The sequence below is a fragment of the Leptodactylus fuscus genome, chromosome 2 (genome assembly GCF_031893055.1).
Source record: "Leptodactylus fuscus isolate aLepFus1 chromosome 2, aLepFus1.hap2, whole genome shotgun sequence".
In the NCBI taxonomy this organism is placed as follows: Eukaryota; Metazoa; Chordata; class Amphibia; order Anura; family Leptodactylidae; genus Leptodactylus; species Leptodactylus fuscus.
Genome location: NC_134266.1, coordinates 56,478,871 through 56,503,698, shown reverse-complemented (window position 1 = coordinate 56,503,698; position 24,828 = coordinate 56,478,871). Strand labels below are relative to the sequence as shown.

At 46.0% G+C, this 24,828-nt stretch overlaps 1 protein-coding gene across 1 annotated transcript in view; it reads right to left on the bottom strand.

Moving 5' to 3' along the window:
• The window catches only part of LOC142194606 (granulocyte-macrophage colony-stimulating factor receptor subunit alpha-like), a 126,035-nt gene extending 101,979 nt beyond the window's left edge, over positions 1-24,056 (bottom strand). Inside the window, exons 1-3 of the mRNA XM_075263854.1 lie at positions 23,993-24,056; positions 16,862-16,962; positions 9,442-9,589 (exon numbers count right to left, since the gene is read on the bottom strand). Coding sequence (XP_075119955.1) covers positions 9,442-9,526 — 85 coding nt within the window. The 5' untranslated portion in view covers positions 9,527-9,589; positions 16,862-16,962; positions 23,993-24,056. The remainder of the gene's footprint in view (positions 1-9,441; positions 9,590-16,861; positions 16,963-23,992) is intronic.
• Between the last annotated feature and the right edge of the window lie 772 nt (positions 24,057-24,828).

The window sequence follows — 24,828 nt, the reverse complement described above, 5'->3', positions numbered from 1 at the left end:
CCAGAATTAGTATGAGAGGTCAGAGCCAGAATCAGTATGAGAGGTCAGAGCCAGAATCAGTATGAGAGATCAGAGCCAGAATCAGCATGAGAGGTTAGCGCCAGAATCAGAATGAGAGATCAGAGCCAGAATCAGTATGAGAGGTCAGAGCCAGAATCAGTAAGAGAGGTCAGAGCCAGAATCAGTATGAGAGGTCAGAGCCAGAATCAGTATGAGAGATCAGAGCCAAAATCAGTATGAGAGGTCTGAGCCAGAATCAGTATGAGAGGTCAGAGCTAGAATCAGAATGAGAGGTCAAAGCCAGAATCAGTATGAGAAGTCAGAGCCAGAATCAGAATGATAGATCAGAGCCAGAATCAGCATTAGAGGTCAGGGCCAGAATCAGCATAATAGGTCAGAGCCAGAATCAGTATGAGAGGTCAGAGCCGGAATCAGTCTGAGTGGTCAGATCCGGAATCAGTCTGAGTGGTCAGAGCCAGAATCAGTATAAAAGATCAGAGCCAGAATCAGCATGAGAGGTCAGAGCCAGAATCAGCATGAGAGGTCAGAGCCAGAATCAGTATGAGAGGTCAGAGCCAGAATCAGTATGAGAGGTCAGAGCCAGAATTAGTATGAGAGGTCAGAGCCAGAATTAGTATGAGAGGTCAGAGCTAGAAGCAGTATGAGAGGTCAGAGCCAGAATCAGTATGAGATCAGAGCCAGAATCAGTATGAGAGGTCAGAGCCAGAATCAGTATGAGAGGTCAGAGCCAGAATCAGTATGAGAGGTCAGAGCCAGAATCAGTATGGGAGGTCAGAGCCAGAATCAGTATGAGAGGTCAGAGCCGGAATCAGTGTGAGAGGTCAGAGCCAGAATCTGTATGAGAGGTCAGAGCCGGAATCAGTATGAGAGGTCAGAGCCAGAATCAGTATGAGAGGTCAAAGCCAGAATCAGTATGAGAGGTCAGAGCCGGAATCAGTATGAGAGGTCAGAGCCGGAATCAGTATGAGAGTTCAGAGTCGGAATTAATCTGAGAGTTCATAGCCGGAATCAGTTTGAGTGGTCAGAGCCGGAATCACTCTGAGTGGTTAGAGCCAGAATCAGTATAAAAGATCAGAGCCAGAATCAGTATGAGAGGTCAGAGCCAGAATCAGCATGAGAGGTCAGAGCCAGAATCAGTATGAGAGATCCGAGCCAGAATCAGTATGTGAGGTCAGAGCCAGAATCAGTATGAGAGGTCAGAGCCAGAATCAGTTTGAGAGATCAGAGCCTGAATCAGTATGTGAGGTCAGAGCCAGAATCAGTATGAGAGGTCAGAGCCAGAATCAGTAAGAGAGGTTAGAGCCAGAATCAGTATGAGAGATTAGAGCCAAAATCAGTATGAGAGTTCTGAGCCAGAATCAGTATGAGAGATCAGACCCAGAATCAGTTTAAGAGATCAGAGCCAGAATCAGCATGACAGGTTAGAGCCAGAATCAGCATGAGAGGTCAGAGCCAGAATCAGCATGAGAGGTCAGAGCCAGAATCAGTATGAGAGGTCAGAGATAGAATCAGCATGAGAGGTCAGAGCCAGAATAAGTATGAGAGGTCAGAGCCAGAATCAGTATGAGAGATCAGAGCCAGAATCAGCATGAGAGGTTAGAACCAGAATCAGTATGAGAGGTCAGAGCCAGAATCAGTATGAGAGGTCAGAGCCAGAATCAGTATGAGAGGTCAAAGCCAGAATCAGTATGAGAGTTCAGAGCCGGAATCAGTATGAGAGGTCAGAGCCGGAATCAGTATGAGAGGTCAGAGCCGGAATCATCATGAGAGGTCAGAGCCGGAATCAGTATGAGAGGTCAGAGCCGGAATCAGTCTGAGTGGTCAGAGCCGGAATCAGTCTGAGTGGTCAGAGCCGGAATCAGTCTGAGTGGACAGAGCCGGAATCAGTATAAAAGATCAGAGCCAGAATCAGTATGAGAGGTCAGAGCCAGAATCAGCATGAGAGGTCAGAGCCAGAATCAGTATGAAAGGTCAGAGCCAGAATCAGTATGAGAGGTCAGAGCCAGAATCAGCATGAGAGGTCAGAGCCAGAATCAGTATGTGAGGTCAGAGCCAGAATCAGTTTGAGAGATCAGAGCCTTAATCAGTATGTGAGGTCAGAGCCAGAATCAGTATGAGAGGTCAGAGCCAGAATTAGTATGAGAGGTCAGAGCTAGAAGCAGTATGAGAGGTCAGAGCCCGAATAAGTATGAGAGGTCTGAGCCAGAATCAGTATGAGAGGTCAAAGCCAGAATCAGTATGAGAGGTCAGAGCCGGAATAAGTGTGTGAGGTGAGAGCCGGAAATAGTATGAGAGGTCAGAGCCAGAATCAGTATGAGAGGTCAGAGCTAGAAGCAGTATGAGAGGTCAGAGCCAGAATCAGTATGAGAGGTCAGAGCCAGAATCAGCATGAGAGGTCGGAGCCAGAATCAGTATGAGAGGTCAGAGCCAGAATAGTATGAGAGGTCAGAGATAGAATCAGTATGAGAGATCCGAGCCAGAATCAGTATGTGAGGTCAGAGCCAGAATCAGTATGGGAGGTCAGAGCCAGAATCAGTATGAGAGGTCATACAGAATCAGTATGAGAGGGCAGAGCTAGAAGCAATATGAGAGGTCAGAGCCATAATCAGTATGAGAGGTCAGAGCCAGAATCAGTATGAGAGGTCAGAGCCAGAATCAGTATAAGAGGTCAGAGCCAGAATCAGTATGAGAGATTAGAGCCAGAATCAGCATGAGAGGTTAGAACCAGAATCAGTATGAGAGGTCAGAGCCAGAATCAGTATGAGAGGTCAGAGCCGGAATCAGTATGAGAGGTCAGAGCCGGAATCAGTATGAGAGGTCAGATCCGGAATTAGTATGAGAGGTCAGAGCCGGAATCAGTCTGAGTGGTCAGAGCCGGAAACAGTCTGAGTGGTCAGAGCCAGAATCAGTATAAAAGATCAGAGCCAGAATCAGTATGAGAGGTCAGAGCCAGAATCAGCATGAGAGATCAGAGCCAGAATCAGTATGAGAGGTCAGAGCCAGAATCTGTATGAGAGATCCGAGCCAGAATCAGTATGTGAGGTCAGAGCCAGAATCAGTTTGAGAGATCAGAGCCTTAATCAGTATGTGAGGTCAGAGCCAGAATCAGTATTAGAGGTCAGAGCCAGAATTAGTATTAGAGGTCAGAGCTAGAAGCAGTATGAGAGGTAAGAGCCCGAATAAGTATGAGAGGTCTGAGCCAGAATCAGTATGAGAGGTCAAAGCCAGAATCAGTATGAGAGGTCAGAGCCGGAATAAGTGTGTGAGGTGAGAGCCGGAAATAGTATGAGAGGTCAGAGCCAGAATCAGTATGAGAGGTCAGAGCCAGAATTAGTATGAGAGGTCAGAGCTAGAAGCAGTACGAGAGGTCAGAGCCAGAATCAGTATGAAAGGTCAGAGCCAGAATCAGTATGAGAGGTCAGAGCCAGAATCAGTATGAGAGATCAGAGCCAACATCAGTATGAGAGTTCTGAGCCAGAATCAGTATGAGAGATCAGACCCAGAATCAGTTTAAGAGATCAGAGCCTGAATCAGTATGTGAGGTCAAAGCCAGAATCAGTATGAGAGGTCAGAGCCAGAATCAGTTTGAGAGATCAGAGCCGGAATCAATCTTAGAGGTCAGAGCCAGAATCAGTATGAGAGGTCAGAGCCGGAATCAGTCTGAGAGGTCAGAGCCAGAAATAGTATGAGAGGTCAGAGCCAGAATTAGTATGAGATGTCAGAGCCAGAATCAGTATGAGAGGTCAGATCCAGAATAAGTATGAGGGGTCAGAGCCAGAATCAGTATGAGAGGTCAGAGCCGGAATCAGTATGAGAGGTCAGAGCCGGAATCAGTATGAGAGGTCAGAGCCAGAATCAGTATGAGAGGTCAAAGCCAGAATCAGTATGAGAGGTCAGAGCCGGAATAATTATGAGAGGTCAGAGCCAGAATTAGTATGAGAGGTCAGAGCTAGAAGCAGTATGAGAGGTCAGAGCCAGAATCAGTATGAGAGGTCAGAGACAGAATCAGTATGAGAGGTCAGAGCCAGAATCAGTATGAGAGATCAGAGCCAAAATCAGTATGAGCGTTCTGAGCCAGAATCAGTATGAGAGACCAGACCCAGAATCAGTTTAAGAGATCAGAGCCTGAATTAGTATGTGAGTTCAGAGCCAGAATCAGTATGAGAGGTCAGAGCCAGAATCAGTTTGAGAGATCAGAGCCGGAATCAATCTGAGAGGTCAGAGCCAGAATCAGTATGAGAGGTCAGAGCCGGAATCAGTCTGAGAGGTCAGAGCCAGAAATAGTATGAGAGGTCAGAGCCAGAATCAGTATGAGAGGTCAGAGCCGGAATCAGTATGAGAGGTCAGAGCCAGAATCAGTATGAGAGATCAGAACCAGAATCCGTATGTGAGGTCAGAGCCAGAATCAGTATGAGAGTTCAGAGCCAGAATCAGTTTGAGAGGTCAGAGCCAGAATCAGTATGAGAGGTCAGAGCCAGAATCAGTATGAGATATCAGAACCAGAATCAGTATGTGAGGTCAGATCCAGAATCAGTATGAGAGGTCAGAGACGGAATCAGTATGAGAGGTCAGAGCTGGAATCAGTCTGAGAGGTCAGAGTCGGAATCAGTATGAGAGGTCAGATCTAGAATCAGTATGAGAGATTAGAGCCAGAATCAGTATGAGAGGTCAGAGCCAGAAACAGAATGAGAGGTCAGAGTAAGGAGACAAGAAGCTTTCAAGTGACAAGTCGAAGGTCAGTCCAAGAAGTAACATCTTCATTTTAGTCCCTGTTCTCAGCCTCTGGAGAAGAGATTGGCAGCAATTCTAGATGAAAAATTCCTGCAAGCACCACTTTTTCGTCTGACAATGTCTGTAAAAGTATAACAGACACCAGATCAACCCCATTATAGATAATGGGGTCCCTCAGCATTTTTTGTTGTCTGCCACAAGACGGACCATTTTTCTAATCTTCTGGAGCTGAGACAGTCCAAAAAAAAGGGGAGCCCTGATGCTGATGTGTTACCAATACATGAGAAAAATTTTTTGCTGAAAATTTATGGCACTTTGGCTAAGCATGGAATGTCTTCACACTGTGATATACATGAATGTCTTTACTTTAACTGTTTGATCATTTGCTGTATAGTCTAAAAGCCACACACAGCAGTCACCATAATAGACTGAAGATATAAGTGTCTATATCTGACGTCTGAATCTGTGGTGCATCAGGCTTTATAAACAGCTCATATAGATGTACAGTAGCAGCCATTAATGGAAATCTAGCACAACGAAAGTAGCTTGTAAACCACTTATGTGGTGTTGTGGGGTTGACTAGTGATCATAACTTTTTTGTGTTAAAGTGCTAGCTTGCTGTTGATAAAATCAACTTTTAATCTATACACAAATGAGCTCTATGTAGGGACATGGCTGAACCTGCTAAAGCACTTGTTTTTGAGCTGTGTCGCACCCTGCCCTGCCACTTTGGTGTTTTGGACTATGTGTTGTCACAGGGATTTCACAATCAATTTGAGTTTCATACCACGTCATATTTTCTTGACTTTTAATATATTTTGCTAGGTTCTCAATAAAGCACAATTAGGTTAAGTTCACATGGCGAAAAATGAAGATGAATTTGAGGTGGATATTTTCCACCCCTACCTCCCCAGCTACCCGTGGCGGAATTAGAATGCAGAGTTTGGCATTCCATTGCGGCTTTTCACAGCAGATTTGGCCCATATGAATGCGCCTTTTCAGTGGGGAGTCTTGAGCCACAGGCTTCACAGCAGGATACAGCAGGACCAGGGCCGGCGTCAGCGCACGGCATAGTCGGGCAAGTGCCGGGGCCCACAGAGCCTCTGGGGGCCCCCCGGCACTTGCCCGCCCCAGCCTGTCACGATTTCAGCTCATCGGCGTCCGTCCGCCGATGAGCTGGAATACATACGCGATTAAAGCAGGAGCTGTGAGATCGGCTCCTGCTTTAAAGCTCCGGACCGGCTTGCGTGTGTAGGCTCGATGACGTCATCACGCCTACACACGCAAGCCGGGCCGCAGCTAAGCAGGAGCTGAACTCACAGCTCCTGCTTTAATCGCGTATGTGACTGGAGTGAGAGAGCGGAGAGAGGAGCGTCGGGGGAACGATGGAAGGTGAGTGATAGAAGGTGAGTGTAAGTGTTTGTTTTGTATTAAATATAAAAGTGGAACATAATGAAGGGGGCCCATGAAACTGGGGGGCAAATGAAGGGGAGGGGGGGAACGGCATGACACTGGGGAAGATGAAGGGGGTGGGGAGAGAACGGCATGAAACTGGGGACAGAGATGGAGGGGGCCCAAAGAAACTGGGGGGCAAATGAAGGGGAGGGGGGAACAGCATGACACTGGGGCAGATGGAGGGGGGAGAACGGCATGACATTGGGGCAGATGGAGGGGGGGAGAACAGCATGACACTGGGGACAGAAATGGAGGGGGCCCAATGAAACTGGGGGGCAAATGAAGGGGAGGGGGGAATGGCATGACACTGGGGAAGATGAAGGGGGTGGGGAGAGAACAGCATGACACTGGGGCAGAGACGGGGGACATGAAACTGTGGGCAGATGAAGGGGGAGAACGTGATGAAACTGGGGACAGAGATGGAGGGGGGGGAACATGAAACTGGGGGCAAAGGAAGGGTGTATATGAAACTGGGGGATAGATGGAGGGGGGGCATATAATTTACGGGTGACTGTAGGAGGATTGTACTGTGTGGGAGCACATGATAAATGAATGAGAATGGGTGGAATCAACAAAAGTGGGTGGAGCCAAATTTGCCGCGGCGCGCAGAGCCGCACATTTTACTCCTCTTTCTTCTCTTTAAAAATTGGGAGGTATGGCGTTGGAGACGCCACACTCCTGTGTGACGTCACTCGCTTCATCTGTGACGCAGTGTCTCGACTCCCCCGCCTCCTTTACAAGGGGGCCCACAGGCGCTGTCGCCCAAGGGCCCATAAAAACCTGGAGCCGGCCCTGAGCAGGACACTTATATTTTCAGCATCCTGCTCCAATCTGTACCTCCATTTTAAAAAAAAACACAATGGGCTCACAATCTGCTATTTACATTGGGGTGAATTTCATCCCCAAATCAGCCATACCCATACAGTATCTGACATATGACACTCCCACAATCAGTTGTTCTCAGCAGCTCATACACAAAGAATAGAAAGGAAGCAGAGAGCTCTGTTCTCTTAGTAGTGGCTGAGCTGAGTCACTGCAGATTAGTGTCCATTAGAGATGAGCGAACAGTGTTCTATCGAACACATGTTCGATCGGATATCAGGGTGTTCGCCATGTTCGAATCGAATCGAACACCGCGTGGTAAAGTGCGCCAAAATTCGATTCCCCTCCCACCTTCCCTGGCGCCTTTTTTGCACCAATAACAGCGCAGGGGAGGTGGGACAGGAACTACGACACCAGGGGCATTGAAAAAAATTGGAAAAAGTCATTGGCTGCCGAAATCAGGTGACCTCCATTTTAGACGAATAGTGGATTTCAAATCCGGGTCATATGAGAATGTGAACTTTGTGACTATGAGACAGGGATAGCTGTACAGGCAGGGATAGCTAGGGATAACCTTTATTTAGGGGGGAATGTTATTAAAAATAACTTTTTGGGGCTCTATCGGGTGTGTAATTGTGATTTTTGTGAGATAAACTTTTTCCCATAGGGATGCATTGGCCAGCGCTGATTGGCCAGAGTACGGAACTCGACCAATCAGCGCTGGCTCTGCTGGAGGAGGCGGAGTCTAAGATCGCTCCACACCAGTCTCCATTCAGGTCCGACCTTAGACTCCGCCTCCTCCAGCAGAGCCAGCGCTGATTGGCCGAATTCCGTACTCTGGCCAATCAGCACTGGCTAATGCATTGTATTGGCGTGATGAAGCAGTGCTGAATGTGTGTGCTTAGCACACACATTCAGCTCTACTTCATCGGGCTAATAGAATGCATTGGCCAATCAGCGCTGGCCAATGCATTCTATTAGCTTGATGAAGCAGAGTGTGCACTTGAACCCTTGTGCACCCTCGGCTCTGCTACATCAGAGCCGAGGGTGCGCTTGAACCCTTGTGCAGCCTCGGCTCTGCTACATCAGAGCCGAGGGTGCGCTTGAACCCTTGTGCACACTCTGCTTCATCAAGCTAATAGAATGCATTGGCCAGCGCTGATTGGCCAATGCATTCTATTAGCCCGATGAAGTAGAGCTGAATGTGTGTGCTAAGCACACACATTCAGCACTGCTTCATCACGCCAATACAATGCATTAGCCAGTGCTGATTGGCCAGAGTACGGAATTCGGCCAATCAGCGCTGGCTCTGCTGGAGGAGGCGGAGTCTAAGGTCGGACCTGAATGGAGACTGGTGTGGAGCGATCTTAGACTCCGCCTCCTCCAGCAGAGCCAGCGCTGATTGGTCGAGTTCCGTACTCTGGCCAATCAGCGCTGGCTAATGCATTCTATTAGCCCGATGAAGTAGAGCTGAATGTGTGTGCTAAGCACACACATTCAGCACTGCTTCATCACGCCAATACAATGCATTAGCCAGTGCTGATTGGCCAGAGTACGGAATTCGGCCAATCAGCGCTGGCTCTGCTGGAGGAGGCGGAGTCTAAGGTCGGACCTGAATGGAGACTGGTGTGGAGCGATCTTAGACTCCGCCTCCTCCAGCAGAGCCAGCGCTGATTGGTCGAGTTCCGTACTCTGGCCAATCAGCACTGGCCAATGCATTTCTATGGGGAAAAGTTAGCTTGCGAAAATCGCAAACTGACAGGGATTTCCATGAAATAAAGTGACTTTTATGCCCCCAGACATGCTTCCCCTGCTGTCCCAGTGTCATTCCAGGGTGTTGGTATCATTTCCTGGGGTGTCATAGTGGACTTGGTGACCCTCCAGACACGAATTTGGGTTTCCCCCTTAACGAGTTTATGTTCCCCATAGACTATAATGGGGTTCGAAACCCATTCGAACACTCGAACAGTGAGCGGCTGTTCGAATCGAATTTCGAACCTCGAACATTTTAGTGTTCGCTTATCTCTAGTGTCCATTCAAGTTAATGGGAAATCTCCAGTAACCTGGTTTGGCCACTACATTGAGAGTGGAGCTGTCTGCTTCCTGCTCCATTCTCTGTGTATCAGGTGCTGAGAATAGCTGATCAGTGGGGGTTCTAGATATCGGACCCTCACTGATCTGAAATGGATAACCAATACTTAGGATAGACCATCAATATGTTTATCCTAGAAAACCCATTTCATTTTTTTTTCTAGAAATTTCTCTTTCCATTCTTTCCAATTAAACATGAAAATAGGTTGAATAAAATCCCATAATTTACTAATAAATAAGGTAAAGAGCCTTCTTATTTGTCTGCACAATACTGTTACCTTTACTGTTATAGAAGAAAATTGGATCTGTAAATCTGCTTACCTTCAGCAGTATTATCTTCATTGCTCAAAGTTTTAAGAGGAAACCACACAAAGAACAAAAACACCAGACAGGATGAATGCACCATTTTCTCGTAATTTTCAACTAAATCAGACCTAATATTTCAAGTGGTTTTCAATTTTCGATTGACCTAAAATCAAACGGGATTGAAAAATGAAAAGCTTATCACATTTCACTAACAGATTAAACTTGTTATACAGATCAATTATGTGGATCTCCAGTTCAGAAAACCCATTAGTAGAAGGAGTCCTCTTTTCAGGATCGTCACAGAAGGTGGCACAGAAATGGGTATCACTTTCCCATGAAATGGGTGAGTTTCAATGAAAGATAACAATAGATTCAGCCAGGAATGCAATGCTTACACGTGACCATGGAAAGTCAAGGCATGTTGTAGCTTGTACGGGATAAAGGAAACTGATATTACAAAAAAATATATACCGTATTTTCCGGACTATAAGGCGCACATAAAAACTTACGATTTCCTCAGAAATCGTAAGTGCGGCTTATAGTCCAGTGCGCCTTATATATGGATGGAAGCGGCGGCAAAGTCTGCGTCCCGCTTCCATACATACATAAAAGGCACCGTAAGGGTGCATTCACACTACGGAACGCCGGCGTGTATCACAGCCGTACACGCCGGCGTTACAGCAGGGCTGCCGGACACTTCCTATTCATTTCTATGGGAGCCGGCATGCGAGCGCTCCCCATAGAAATGAATGGACAGACACTTCCCATTCATTTCTATGGGAGCCGGCATGCGAGCGCTCCCCATAGAAATGAATGGAAAAAAGCAGTCCATTCATTTCTATGGGGAGTGCTCGCATGCCGGCTCCCATAGAAATGAATGGGAAGTGTCCGGCAGCCCTGCTGTCACGCCGGCGTGAAACAGAACCCTGAAACAGAACGTGAAACTTACCGAGCGGTGCAGGGCGGGCGGGCATTCAGGCCTCCTCTTCCTCCGATGTCCTGACCACTTCCTCCAGTGCTCGCGAACTGATAATGGCCTGGGCGCATGCGCAATATCATAATGCTTCTACTACGGCTACTGCGCATGCGCCCAGGCCATTATCAGTTAGCGAGCGCCGGAGGAGGAGGACGGAACATCGTAGGAAGAGGAGGCCTGAATGCCCGCCCACCCTGCACCGCTCGGTAAGTTTCACAGTCTGTTTCAGGGTTTTATTTTAAAACGGGGGGGGGGGGGGGGGTAGTTTAATATAACTTTTACGGTTGGGCTCTATCAGCATGATTTTGCTGATAGAGCCCCTCCTCGCCTGCCGAGCGCTTCCAATAGTTTGTTATGTTTCAATAACATATAATGCGCCTTATGGTCCGGTGCGCCTTATATATGAACCGAGACGGACTATAAGGCGCTCATGGGCAATGCGGCTTATAGTCCAGTGCGCCTTATAGTCCGTAAAATACGGTATCCTATTTTTAGTAACTTGATTACCGTATATACTCGAGTATAAGCTGAATTTTTCAGCCCAGTTTTTGTGCTGAAAAAGCCCCCCTCGGCTTATGCTTGAGTCAGCAAAAAGAAAAAAAAATAATTCTTTTTTGGAGGGGATGGGAGGGGGGGGTCTATGACCAGCCACAATATCAATGTATAGAATCTCCCATAAAATAGTGCAAAAAAAAAAAAATAATAAAAATAAATAAAACGTTCTAAATCATTCATTTCCCTAGAATACATACAAAAGTCGAAAATGACTGTGAAACACATACACATTAGGTATCCCTGTGTCTGACAGTGCCCGGTCTACTGAATATAGGGGATCTGCAGTGCTCCTGTTCCGTCGGGAAGGGGTTAATAGGAGCACTGCAGATACCCTATATTCAGCCAGGCTGAATTCCAAGTGGGGGAAAAAAAAAGTCCTCAAGCTCAGGGAAGGGGCAGACAGACAACCAAAACACCCCCTTCCCCTTTCCCAGCAACTACTGTACCCAAAAACTCCGACCATTTTAATTTTTGACATTTTCCAGTAGCTGCTGCATTTCCCCCCCTCGGCTTATACTCGAGTCAATAAGTTTTCCCAGTTTTTTTGTGGTAAAATTAGGGGCCTCGGCTTATAATCGGGTCGGCTTATACTCGAGTATATACGCTATCTAATGTAATACAAAAATGTAAATAATGTTAAAAATATAATGTTTTTCTAGGAATTACTGTATGGATTACATTCAAGGGGACATGTATCACAGTTGCTTGTCCTGTCCTTCCATGTTCCTCCACTAGTGGAATACAGGCTGAAAATGGAGCACATACAGTGACTTGCAAAAGTACTTTATGACATTTTGTCACCTTATAACCATAAAGTAAACTGTGTTTTATTAAGATTCTAAGTGATAGACAAAGTAGCAGATAATTGTGAAGTGGAGCAAAAATGATAAATGGTTTTCAAAATTTTAATCAAATAAAAGTGTGATGTGCAAAAGTATTCAGTCCCCTGTACTCTGATACCCCTAAATAAAATCCAGTACACAACTGTCTTCAGAAGTCACTTAATTAGTTAATAGAGTCCAGCTGTGTGTAATTTAGTCTCAGTATAAATACACCTGTTCTGTGAAGGCCTCAGTGGTTTGTTAGAGAACTAGTGACTAGTTCTCTACTTTGACTAGTGAACAAATAACATCATGAAGACCAAGGAACTCCCCAAACAGGTCAGAGATAAAGTTGTGGAGAATTTTAAAGCAGGATTAGGCTATAAAAACATATCCCAAGCTTTGAGCATCCCAAAGAGAATTGTTCAACCCATCACCCAAAAATGGAAAAAGTATTCTACAATTGCAAACCTACCAAAACATGGTTGTCCACTTAAATTGAGAGATCAAGCAAGGAGAGCACTGGACAAAGAAGCAGTCAAGAGGCCCATGGTCACTCTGGAGGAGTTGAGGAAATCCACAGCTCAGGTGGGAGAATCTGTTCACAGGACAACTATAAGTCGTGCACTTCATAAAATGTGGTCTTTATGGAAGAGTGGCAGGAAGAAAGACATAAGATGTGTAAAGTGCAGTTTGCCATAAGCCATATAGAGGACACAGGAAACATGTGGAGGAAGGTGCTCTGGTCAGATGAACTTTTTGGCAAAGTTTGACTAAATGCAAAGCACTATATGTGGCATAAAAGTAACCCTGCTCATCACCCTGAACACATCATCCCCACTGTGACACATGGTGGTGGCAGCATCATGCCAGGAGGAGTCTTTTCTTTAGCAGACGCACGAAAGCTGGTCAGAGATGATGGGAAGATGGATGGAGCTAATCAGGGCCGCCATCAGGAATTTTGGGGCCCCATACAGCCTAAGTGTCTGGGCCCCCCCCCTCCCCCGCCATTTTAAAACGACTTTATTTTGCGACATACCAATTATGTATTACATTTCCAGCTAAAAACTTATATATTATATATTATTGCCCCAGTTCCCTCTCCGCAGTGCCGCACACCCGATGTCCCAACAATCTCCCCCCCCCCCCCCGGTCCACCTTCTAAAATCTTTCCACTTCCCCCTGTACCCATACCTCCCAACTTTTGAAGAACCAAAAGAGGGACAAAATGTGCAGTGCGCTTTGCGCACCGCGGCAGATTTAGCCCCACCCACTGTTATGTTGACTCCACCCATTCTCATTAATTTTTCATGTGCCCGCACACAGTATAATCCTCCTACAGTCACCCGTACATTATATGTTGCCCCTCTATCTCTTCCCCAGCTTCATATACACCCTTCATCTGCCCCCAGTTTCATGTCTCCCACCCAATCTCTGCCCCCATATTCATGTCCGCCCATCCATTTCTGCCCCCAGTTTCATGTCCCCCCTTCCATCTCTGCCCCCAGTTTCATGTCCCCTCCATCTCTGTCCTGTTTCATGTCCCCCATCTCTGCTCCCCAGATTTATGTCCCTCCATCTCTGCCCCCATATTCATGTTCCCTCCATCTCTGCCCCCATATTCATGTCCCTCCATCTCTGCCCCCATTGTCATGCCATCCTCTCCATCTCTGCCCCATATTCATGTCCCCTCCATCTCTGCTCCCATATTCCTGTCCCCTCCATCTCTGCCCCCATATTCATGTCCCTCCATCTCTGCCCCCATTGTCATGCCGTCCTCTCCATCTCTGCCCCATATTCATGTCCCCTCCATCTCTGCCCCCATATTCATGTCCCCTCCATCTCTGCCCCCATATTCATGTCCCTCCATCTCTGCCCCATTGTCATGCCGTCCTCTCCATCTCTGCCCCATATTCATGTCCCCTCCATCTCTGCTCCCATATTCATGTCCCTCCATCTCTGCCCCCATTGTCATGCCGTCCTCTCCATCTCTGCCCCCAGTGTCATGCCGTCCTCTCCATCTCTGCCCCCAGTGTCATGCCGTCCTCTCCATCTCTGCCCCCATTGTCATGCTGTCCTCTCCATCTCTGCCCCCATATTCATGTCCCCTCCATCTCTGCCCCCATATTCATGTCCCTCCATCTCTGCCCCCATTGTCATGCTGTCCTCTCCATCTCTGCCCCCAGTGTCATGCCGTCCTCTCTCTGTCCCCAGTTTCACGTTCCACATTACACTGACTGACTTACCTTCTCCTTCGTTCCCTCGCAGCTCTCTGCGCGCCTCTCTCTCACTGGCGCACAGTTATAGACGTGATGTGACCTCATCACATCGCGTCTACAAGCCAGTAGCGGAGGCGGCGAAGCGAGGAGCTGACACATGTCAGCTCCTCGCTTCAGCTGCATATGTGTCAGGGAGAGAGGCGCGCAGCAGCGAAGCGAGAAGCTGACCTGTGTCAGCTCCTTGCTTCAGCCGCTTATGTCTTCAACTCAGATCTGCGTCCTCTGGATGCAGATCTGAGTTGAAATAGGACATACACAATGACTGCTACGGGCGCCAGGGGGCCGGCACACGGTCGCGGGCCAAAACCGGGCCCCCCCATTTTTCAATTTGGCCGGGCCCCTGACGCCAGTAGCAGTAGTACTGGCCCTGGAGCTAATAGAGGGCAATTGTCATGTTCGTGTCCAAGTCCAGACCCAGATTCCGGACTGCAGGTTGCACCGCTAAGGAAACAGGGGAAGGAGACTATCCCTGGCACTACGGTGGCTAGCTAGGCCCTGCCTACGGGTGGTGGTCAGCTGCCCCCAAGCTAGTCTTGGCCCCGACAACTCCTGGCTCTCTAGCATGAAGACCTAGCCGACAGATAGGGCAAGAGCTATAGGAGAGCTAGGGACTGGGGTTTCTAAGGTGGTGACCCCTACAGAAATCAAGGTGCAGCTGCAGACAAACAAACGGGATGGGAGGTGCTAGACAACGGACACGCAGCACAACACAACACAAAACAAGCGAATGCGGAGAGGGACAGTGCAGAGGTGAGGAAAGGGTTAAGACAGGACTGGGGCAAAATAAACTGGAACCCACCTCAAACAACCAGATAGTGCCAAGCAAACAGAAGTGAAGGACAGGGCAGAGGAGAAGTGTGGAGGGAAGAACCAAACTCACACACAAACAATCACTCAAACTCCTTCCTAGACAGTAGCAGCACAAGCAAAACATTCCTCCTCCCTGGGCCACGAATTTTAGGTTGGGACCACAAAAACCGGCAATTATTGGAGCTGCCCTCTTCCTGATAAAGGCCCCAGAATCCTCCCATAGGTTGATGGCAATCCTTAACACCTGAGGTTCGATTCCTGGAACCTCAAGTATGCTCAGAGGACTGACACCACATACAAAACCGATGGTCCAGTGGCAAAGAAACCCACAGGAGCCCGGATCAAATCCCCAGTCGACACCTACACCAACACATACAAAAAGGTCATGACAGCAATGTTAGAAGAAAACCTGTTGGAGGTTGCAAAAGACAATGTCCAGGAAGAAAATGACCCTAAACATACAACCAGAGCTACAGAGGAATGGTTTAGCTCGAAGAATATTTATGTGTTAGAATGGCTGAGTCAAAGTCCAGACCTAAATCCCTTTGAGCATTGGTGGCAAGATATGAAAATTGTTGTTCACAGATGTTTTCTATTCAATCTGGCTGAGCTTGAGCTATTTGGCAAAAAAGAATGGGCAAAAATCTCCATCTCTAGGTGTGCAAAGCTGGTAGAGACATCCCCCAAAAGACTTGCAGCTGTAATTGCACTGAAAGGTGGCTCTACAAAGTATTGATATAGGGGGGCTGAATACTTTTGCATGTCACATTTTTCAGATTTTTATTCGATTAATGTTATGAAAACCATGTAAAATTTTCCTTCCACTTCACAATTATCTGCTACTTTGTGTTGGTCTATCACTTAAAATCTCAATAAAAAACACTTAAGTTTGTGGTTGTAAGGTAACAAAATCTGAAAACGTTCAAGTGCTGGGAATGCTTTTGCAAGGCACTGTATAATTCTATTACCTTTGTCCTGAGATGTTACTCAACTTTCTATACCACTAGAGATGAGCGAGTAGTATTCGATCAAATACCTCCCCTGCATAGATATTGCTGTTAAAAAAAGCGTCAGGGAAGGTGGGAGGGGCATCAAATTTTTACTGCATTTACTGGGTGGTATTTGACTGAGCACACCAATATCTATACAGGGGAGGTATTCGATCGAATGCTACTCGCTCATCTCTATATACCACTCATTCACTGGAGTGAGATTGGGACGGACAATTACGTGCCTCAAGTTAATAAATATGATGTATAAGCAGCGGTTTTTGAAAATTGCAGCATGTCAATTATATCTATGGAAACGCCGGCGGCATTCCCGTAGATATAATGATAAGAGAAAGTCTGCGGAGGAAAACTCTGAACTTTCTCTTCAAGCACTGTGGGAAGAACTGTGATGCCGCAGCGGCCGGACCTCAGTGGTTCCGGTCCGTGAGGCCATAGCCTAAATGGTGTAAAAATGCAAGAGGTCACACATATTTGCACATATGAGCTAAAAAAGTTCCACATCTCTGCTTTATGACTTTTTCACGTCAGAATTATAGAATGTAGACTTTGATATATACCCCATCCCCCGAACATTTCCATGACTTTCTAATGACGTAATAACAAATGCTTGAAGACTAAGGCTGCATTCACACCTTCTGTTCTACCTTAAGAAGAAATTGAATAGACAAAACAGAAAGATGGATCTGTCTTAAAACAGACATGATCAGATCCCGAGGGACCACATTAACTATGAAGGAATCCAGTGGGCATCTGTTACGTTCTCCATCATTTCGTCAAAGAAAAAATTCCTGCATACTTCTGTGATTATGGACCAACCCTCTATAGACTATATATGGACATTTACTATATAGTTTTCATTGCATGCATGAATGTGAAATACTGAGCATAACTCTCTTCCTGATTCCTCTATTCATTACACTTTTTATTTCTGTCTGATTTTATGTCTCTCCTTTGCTCAGTTTGGTTTGTTAAATATCTGCTCACCTCAGTGTTGATGATATTGTTTGCAGATCTGTCTGTATGAGAAGCCGGCACCTTGTCCCTTAGTCCGAGGAAGACGTCTATATGTTCTCATTGGTCTTTAGCTGACAAGGACAGGACAAGTTAGGTCAGCGTTATATATCTCCACAAGAGGAGGGGACAGGCTAGCAGGCTAAGAGTGGTCACCAGCACTTCCAGGGTAGTGTTTTTATTTTTAGCTTGAATAGCTAAAAAATGTTTCGTAAATTGAGTGTTTTTGGATGCTGCGGAAAAGCAGCAGAAAAAAATGCTGCATTGTACAATACCAGTGTAGTAGATAAGATCTTGCTTAATCTCATCCACTCATTGCAGAAAAAAAGAGCTGCGGAAAGCTGTTTTCAAAAACTTCAAAAAATGCAATGGATTTCATTTTTTTAGCTGCGGTATGCTAGCCTTAGATTTAAGGTGATTTTATAGCTTATTTGTTTTTGCACCGTGTCAGTAGAAATATTTTAGGACCTATTACCTGTAAAAGGATATCTGTTTTATTTTAAAAATTTAAATTACAAGTCCCCTCGAGAAATAACTATTTTATAAATACTGTAATCCATCAAAAAGTATCAGCAGAGTGACACCAAATGTATGGCGTCACTATAAAGTCAGAGTACATAACAGATCCTCTTGTCAACCACTTATTGACTGCATATGTCTGGAAGGTCAGTATATAACTCTGCAAAGACATACTGGTGCATCCTTGCAGAATTGGGGAATTACATGAGATGCTGGGGTTATAAAAAAAATAATAAAAAAATAAAGACAAAAATAGTTAAAAAAATAAAATAAAGAATCAACACTATATATATATCCACATATATATATATGTAATATGTAATATATATGTACCGTATTTTACGGACTATAAGGCGCACTGGACTATAAGCCGCATTGCCCATGAGCGCCTTATAGTCCGTCTCGGTTCATATATAAGGCGCACCGGACTATAAGCCGCAGTCCGGTGCGCATTATATCTTATTGAAAGCGGCGGCAGGCAGACTTTGCCAGCGGCCGCTTAACCCCCCGCGTGCCAGCCACTTCTATTGGAAGCGCTCGGCAGGCGAGGAGGGGCTCTATCAGCAAAATCATGCTGATAGAGCCCAACCGTAAACGTTAGGTTAAACTACTACACCCCCCCCCCCCCCGTTACAGCAGGGCTGCCGGACACTTCCTATTCATTTCTATGGGAGCCGGCATGCGAGCGCTCCCTATAGAAATGAATGGAAAAAAGCAGTCCATTCATTTCTATGGGGAGCGCTCGCATGCCTGCTCCCATAGAAATGAATAGGAAGTGTCCGGCAGCCCTGCTGTGACACCGCCGTCCTGAAAGAGAACGTGAAACTTACCGAGCGGTGCAGGGTGGGCGGGCATTCAGGCCTCCTCTTCCTCCGATGTTCCGTCCTCCTCCGGCGCTCGCAAGCTGATAATGGCCAGGGCACATGCGCAGTAGAAGCATTATGCGCATGCGCCCCGGCCATTATCAGCGAGCGCCGGAGGAGAAGGACGGAACATCGGAGGCAGAGGAGGCCAGAATGCCCGCCCGCCCACCCTGCACCGTTGGGTAAGTTTCACGTTCTCTTTCAGGACGGCGGTGTCACAGCAGGGCTGCCGGACACTTCCTATTCATTTCTATGGGAGCAGGCATGCGAGCGCTCCCCATAGAAATGAATGGACTGCTTTTTTCCATTCATTTCTATAGGGAGCGCTCGCATGCCGGCTCCCATAGAAATGAATAGGAAGTGTCCGGCAGCCCTGCTGTAACGCCGGCGTGTACGGCTGTGATACACGCCGGCGTTCGGTAGTGTGAATGCACCCTTACGGTGCCTTTTATGTATGTATGGAAGCGGCACGCAGTCTTTGCCGCCGCTTCCATCCATATATAAGCCGCACCGGACTATAAGCCGCACTTACGATTTCTGAGGAAATCGTAGGTTTTTATGTGCGGCTTATAGTCCGGAAAATACGGTAATATCCACATTGCAGGTCCTAGCCCTGTTCCTAGTGACGCAAAAGTATGTGTTACTTACTAGAGATGAGCGAACAGTAAAATGTTCAATATTCATTTCAAATAGCCGCTCAATATTCGACTATTCGAACAGATATCGAACCCCATTATAGTCTATGGGAGAAAATACTTCGCTACAGGGGATCCCACCATTCGACTCAGGAGAGTCACCAAGTCCACTATCACACCCCAGGAAATGATGCCAGCACCCTGGAAAGCATCTGGGACAGCGGGGGAAGCATGTCTGGGGGCATCAAGTACCTTTATTATGTCGGGATCCCCTGTCAGCTTGCGATATGCCGGAGCTGACTTTTTCTCATAGGAATGCATTGACCAGCATTGATTGGCCAGTGTACTGCATTCGGCCAATCAACGCTGGTTCTGCCTGAGGAGGCGGAGTCTAAAATCAGTCCACAGCAGTTTCCATTCTGGTCCAATTTTAGACTCCGCCTTCTCTGGCAGAACCAGCGTTGATTGGACGAATGCTGTACAATGGCCAATCAACGCTGGTCAATGTATTCCTATGGCGAGATGAAGCAGAGCTAGCCATGCTACACCCAACCATCCCTCCAGCTACTCCTCCTGTCACACACATCTCTGGTGTAACAGAGCTCAGCACACACTCAGCTCTGCTACATCTCTACACTCTATTGTAGAGATGTAGCAGAGCTGAGTGTGTGCTGAGCACTGCTACAACGAGATGTGTGTGACAGGAGGAGTAGATGGAGGGATGTTTTGGAGTAGTGCAGATACACCAGAGATGTAGCAGAGCTGGCTGATGTTAGCAGTCTGATGCAGCAGAGCTGAGTGTGTTAGACTGCTGCATCAGACTGCTACATCTGCCAGCTCTGCTACATCAGGCCGTGCACTCAGCTCAACTCCAGAGTAGTTGAGCTGAGTGTGCAGTATCGGATTAACCCCCTCCCCCCACCATTGTCTACTTACCTGAAGCTCCCAGCTCCTCTTCTTGGTCTGGTCCGGTTCTCTGTCTGGTCTTCAGAGCGCCCTGCCCCCCTCTCCCCCGACTAGTATTATAGAGAAGGTGGGGCTTAGCAGAGTGTGGGTGGGATTCCCCACCCAGCACCCGTCCACACTCTCCTACGCCCCGCCTTCTCTATAATACTAGTCTGGGAGAGGGGTGGGGCTTAGGGGAGTGTAGGCGGGTACTGGGAGGGGAGACGTGAGTAATGCCCCACCTACTAAGCCCTACCTACTCCCTGCATCTCTACAATACTAGTCTAGGGAGGCGGGGCGCAGGGCGCTCTGAAGAGGACAGAGAACCCCGCCTCCCTAGACTAGTATTGTTGAAATACAGGGAGTAGGCGGGTTTTAGTGCGGCTGGAGAGTGTGGGCGGGGAGACGTCAGAAGACTCTGAAGACAAGTGGACAGAGGACAGGACCAAGAAGAGCTGGGTGCTGCAGCTATGCAGGTAAGTGGACAGCGATGGGGGGGGGGTTAATCACTACACAGCGTGGCGTCCAACAATTTTTGGACTACATGCTGTGTAGTGAATAGGATCGTTTTTAAAATCCAATCTCCGAATGATCGGAAATTGGATTTTAAAAACGATCCTGAAATGTCAAGATCAGCTCAACCCTAAGTGCTGGCGATGTAGCAGTGTCCAATGTAGCAGAGCTGGACCCGCTACACACTCAGTGCTACTGCATCGGATTGCTACATCGGTACAGCTGAGTGTGTAGCGGGTTCAGCTCTGCTTCATCTCAGCATAGGAATGCATTGACCAGCGTTGATTGGCCGAATGCCGTACTTCTGTATGGCATTCGGCCAATCAATGCTGGTCAATGCATTCCTATGGGAAAAAGTCAGCTCACGCATATCGCAAGCTGACAGGGATCCCGACGAGATGGAGCCCCAAAGAGTTGCGTGAGTAACATTTCCCCCTAAATAAAGGTAATCCCTAGCTTACCCTGCCTGTAGATCTGTCCCTGTCTCAAAGTCACATACTTCACAGTCCCAAATTAGTCAAATGGTAAATCCACCATTGGTCTAAATTGGAGGTTATCTGTTTCCGACCGCCAATTCCTTTTTCCGATTTTTTTTCACTGCCTACGTTGTCGTAGTTCCTGTCCCACCTCCCCTGCGCTGTTATTGGTGCAAAAAACGCGCCAGGGAAGGTGGGAGGGGATACGATTTTTTGCTGTGTTTGCGGCCTTGTAGTCGATTGTAATCGAATATCCCGAACGGCCTGTATTCGATTGAACGGCGTTCGCTCATCTCTATTACTTACATACAATATATGAAAGGGAAAACAAGTGAGAAAAAAAAAAGGAAAAAGGCATATATTTTTTTCTTTCCCCATCACGTATATAAAAAAAAAAGTATCTAGTATCATCTAGTCATGAACCTGGGAGATTATATATATATATATATATATATATATATATATATATATATATATATATATTTGGTAAGTGTATCAATCAAAAATACCAAGAAATGTACAAGTGAAAAGCATAAATAGCACAACATGTAACATCCAAAAGGATAGTCAATACCACATAAGGCTGGGGCCCCATGTCAATGCAAGGTGTATGCATCTGCACATTGTGGAAAGATATGCGCATCAGATATGCTGTGTTTTCCAAAATCGTTGTGGTTTGGAAATCACAGCATGTCAATTATACCTACAGAAACAGTTTTATACCTACAGGAAAAAGCAGTTTCCCTATTGGTATAATGGAAGCAGGAAGTCTGTAGAAGTTTGCTGTGGCTACCTCTATGGACTTTCTGTGAAAAGCGATGAGTTGTCGCCGCAGTTTTTCCCAAGGTGCTTTATTACTGCAGCCTGCTCAGTGGGGCCCTAGTCTAAGGACCATCCAGGAACTTATGGCTGACATCCTTGACCAAAGTCTTAAAGGGAGTCTGTCAGTAGAATGATCTACTCAAAACTATTGGCTCCAGTTGTATCCTTCTTTAACATAGCTCTAATCTAATAATCCAATTTCTCATATCATTGTAATCTCATTGTATTACTAACACTACCCTCCTCCTTTCTGTATCACCCACATTTTTTTTTCTTATAAAAAAGATATTATAAAGCAGCACAGCTTAAATACCAGCAATGGGTGCAGATCCAGAAGGAAATGGCCACCTTCCCAGAGTAAATAGAATAGTCAAAACTGGCAGCCCTCCAAATAATAAAAATTCTAGTTGGTGTCTTTATTCTAAGATATGCAACGCTTCGGTCCCTCACACTTAAGAAAGGTTCCAGTGTGAGGGACCGAAACGTTGCATATCTTGGAATAAAAAAACAACTTGAATTTTTATTATTTCTAGGGCTGCCAGTTTTGTCTATTCTAGATAGTTGGATAGATAGATTTGTGGCATGTATATCTGGACATGTGTAGTCAAATGAAAGGTAAGGACTAGAGATGAGCGAGTAGTGTTCGATCGAGTAGCTGTTCGATCGAATACTACGGTATTCGAAATGCTCGTACTCGATCGAACACTACTAGCTGTTCGAAGTTTAATGTTCGATGCAGAACCAGCGTTGATTGGCAGAATGCTATACATTCTGCCAATCAACGCTGGTTCTTCTCTTACCTTTCCGAAATCTTCTCTGCACTGCGTCCCCGCGTCTTCTTCCGGGTGGAATTCACTCTGCTTAAGCATCTGGCCTAGGCAGAGCCGACTGCACATGCACGGGCATGCACGCGCATACACGCGCATGCACAGTCGGCTCTGCTCAGGTGTCGGGCCTGGGCAGAGCCGCACGCGCATGCGCAGTCGGCTCTGCCTAGGCCGGATGCCTAGGCAGAGTGAATTCCACCCGGAAGAGGATGCGGGGACCCTGCGCCGGGAGAAGACTTCAAGCAGAATCCAGCCCGACCGTCACTCGTAGACTTGGTAAGTATGATTTTATCGAATGTTGCCTACCCCTGAACCGAGCATTTCCCCCCATACACTATAATGGGGTTCGAAATCCGTTCGAACAGTCGAACAGTGTGCGGCTGTTTGAATCGGATTTCGAACCTCGGACACTTTAGTGTTCGCTCATCTCTAGTAAGGACCCATCTGTATAAACAGGGCATGCAGAGGTATGTAAACATACCTGGGATAATGGTCATGTAAACATACCTGGGATAATGGTCATAGTCATGGCTGATATATTCATGTTTTAAGAGCCCGGGTGTAGCCCCATCATGTGCAGTATCCAGGTCTCTCTGGAATGAACATTTCCTCAACCAGGAAAACATTCCCCGCATGGAGTTTTCTACACTGCTATGAAGAAGTTGCCTCCTGAGCCCCATGGGGGTATTAAAACATAGATTTCTTGGTCATGCAACATGTATAACCATCAGCTCAGTCATGTTTACATCTCTCTCTCCGGACTCCGCAGAGCACTGTCAGAAGTTTTTAGGGGTCAGAAGTACTGACAGTCTCCCTTTAATTTCACATAAACAAAAATATCCATGCAACATACTAAGTAACATCCTAAGTGACATACTAAGTAACATACTAAGTAACATACTAAGTGACATGCTAAGTGACATACTAAGTAACATACTAAGCGACATACTAAGTAATATACTAAGTGACACACTAAGGAAAATAAGAAATTTACTTTCCAAATCAACCGGTTATTGATAAGAGCTGAATCACATTTCCTTTTTACAAATGCTGCTAAAATAACCTGTGTAAGCCAAAATCTTCTAAGAAAACTTGTAACATGCAGATTACTATACCTTATATACATAATGTTAATGTCTATGCAGTTTTAAGACAAGCAGAGTTCAAGATTTTCAGTAACAAATAATTTTATTATTTTTTTTTTTGCAATGACGCCGATCAACTACTCTAATCTACTATCAATAGTCAGCAAAGCATACAAGACATACGATGCATATAAGGCATATAAGACATACAAAGCATATAAGGCATACAAAGCATACAAGGTATATAAGGCATATAAGACATACAAAGCATATAAGGCATACAAGGCATATAAGGCATACAAAGCATACAAGGTATATAAGGCATATAAGGCATACAAGGCATAGCTGCTGATGCCCCCACCCAGTATCACCATCCTAAAATGTCAACAAAGAATTATAAGAGAATCAGAAGCTTTTACCATGTCAGGCAGGAGTTGCATGTTCGGATGGAATAAGCATTAATAAGACTTCCAAGTAAGAGGAGAAACAGGAAGAGGGAAATCGAAAGGGAGGGGGAAGTGGTGACTTTGCAGATAAGGAAATTAAGTTTTACATCTAGAATTAACTGTTACATCCACCTTACCCTTATATTTCATTGCATGCTCTGTTATCCTTACAAACAAGCAAAAGAAATCCAAAAGTAAAAAAAGAATAAATAAAATGTGACAGAGCGTATTTTAATATGCCAGTTGCCGGTATCACAAAGCAGGGTTATACAGGGTTCATATAGAGCATGTTTCTCATGATATTATATACTAATGTCTCATGAACACTTGGATTTTATCCAAACATTTTAGGACTAAATAAAGTATATCCTATCCAGTATTGTCTGGGCACTCACTAGTCTCTGACCTACTGGAATTTTACTTTCCTGAAGCCTAGGAATGTAAAGGTCTTCAGGCCATTGGCACAGGGGAGAGCTGTACATATGTGCCGCCATACATACATGTCTGATGGAAAATGGCACAATTTCTTTTCTCTGGGAGTTATATGGAATCTGATGAAAACACTCTGTATGTCTACATTTGTATCAGAAGTATAAGGAAACATCATACAGTTATAATCATAGGCTGTATGGAGCATAGTGTGGTCATGTGTATAAGACCAAGCATGAAATTAGGGCATGCAAAGAATATATATGCCCACCATAATGTGTAAACATAATGAGAAGAAATTACCAATTTGGCTGGTGTCAAAAAGTCACACATTTTGACACATGCTGGATTTGCACAAAACTTTTCAACTTTTTGAGGAT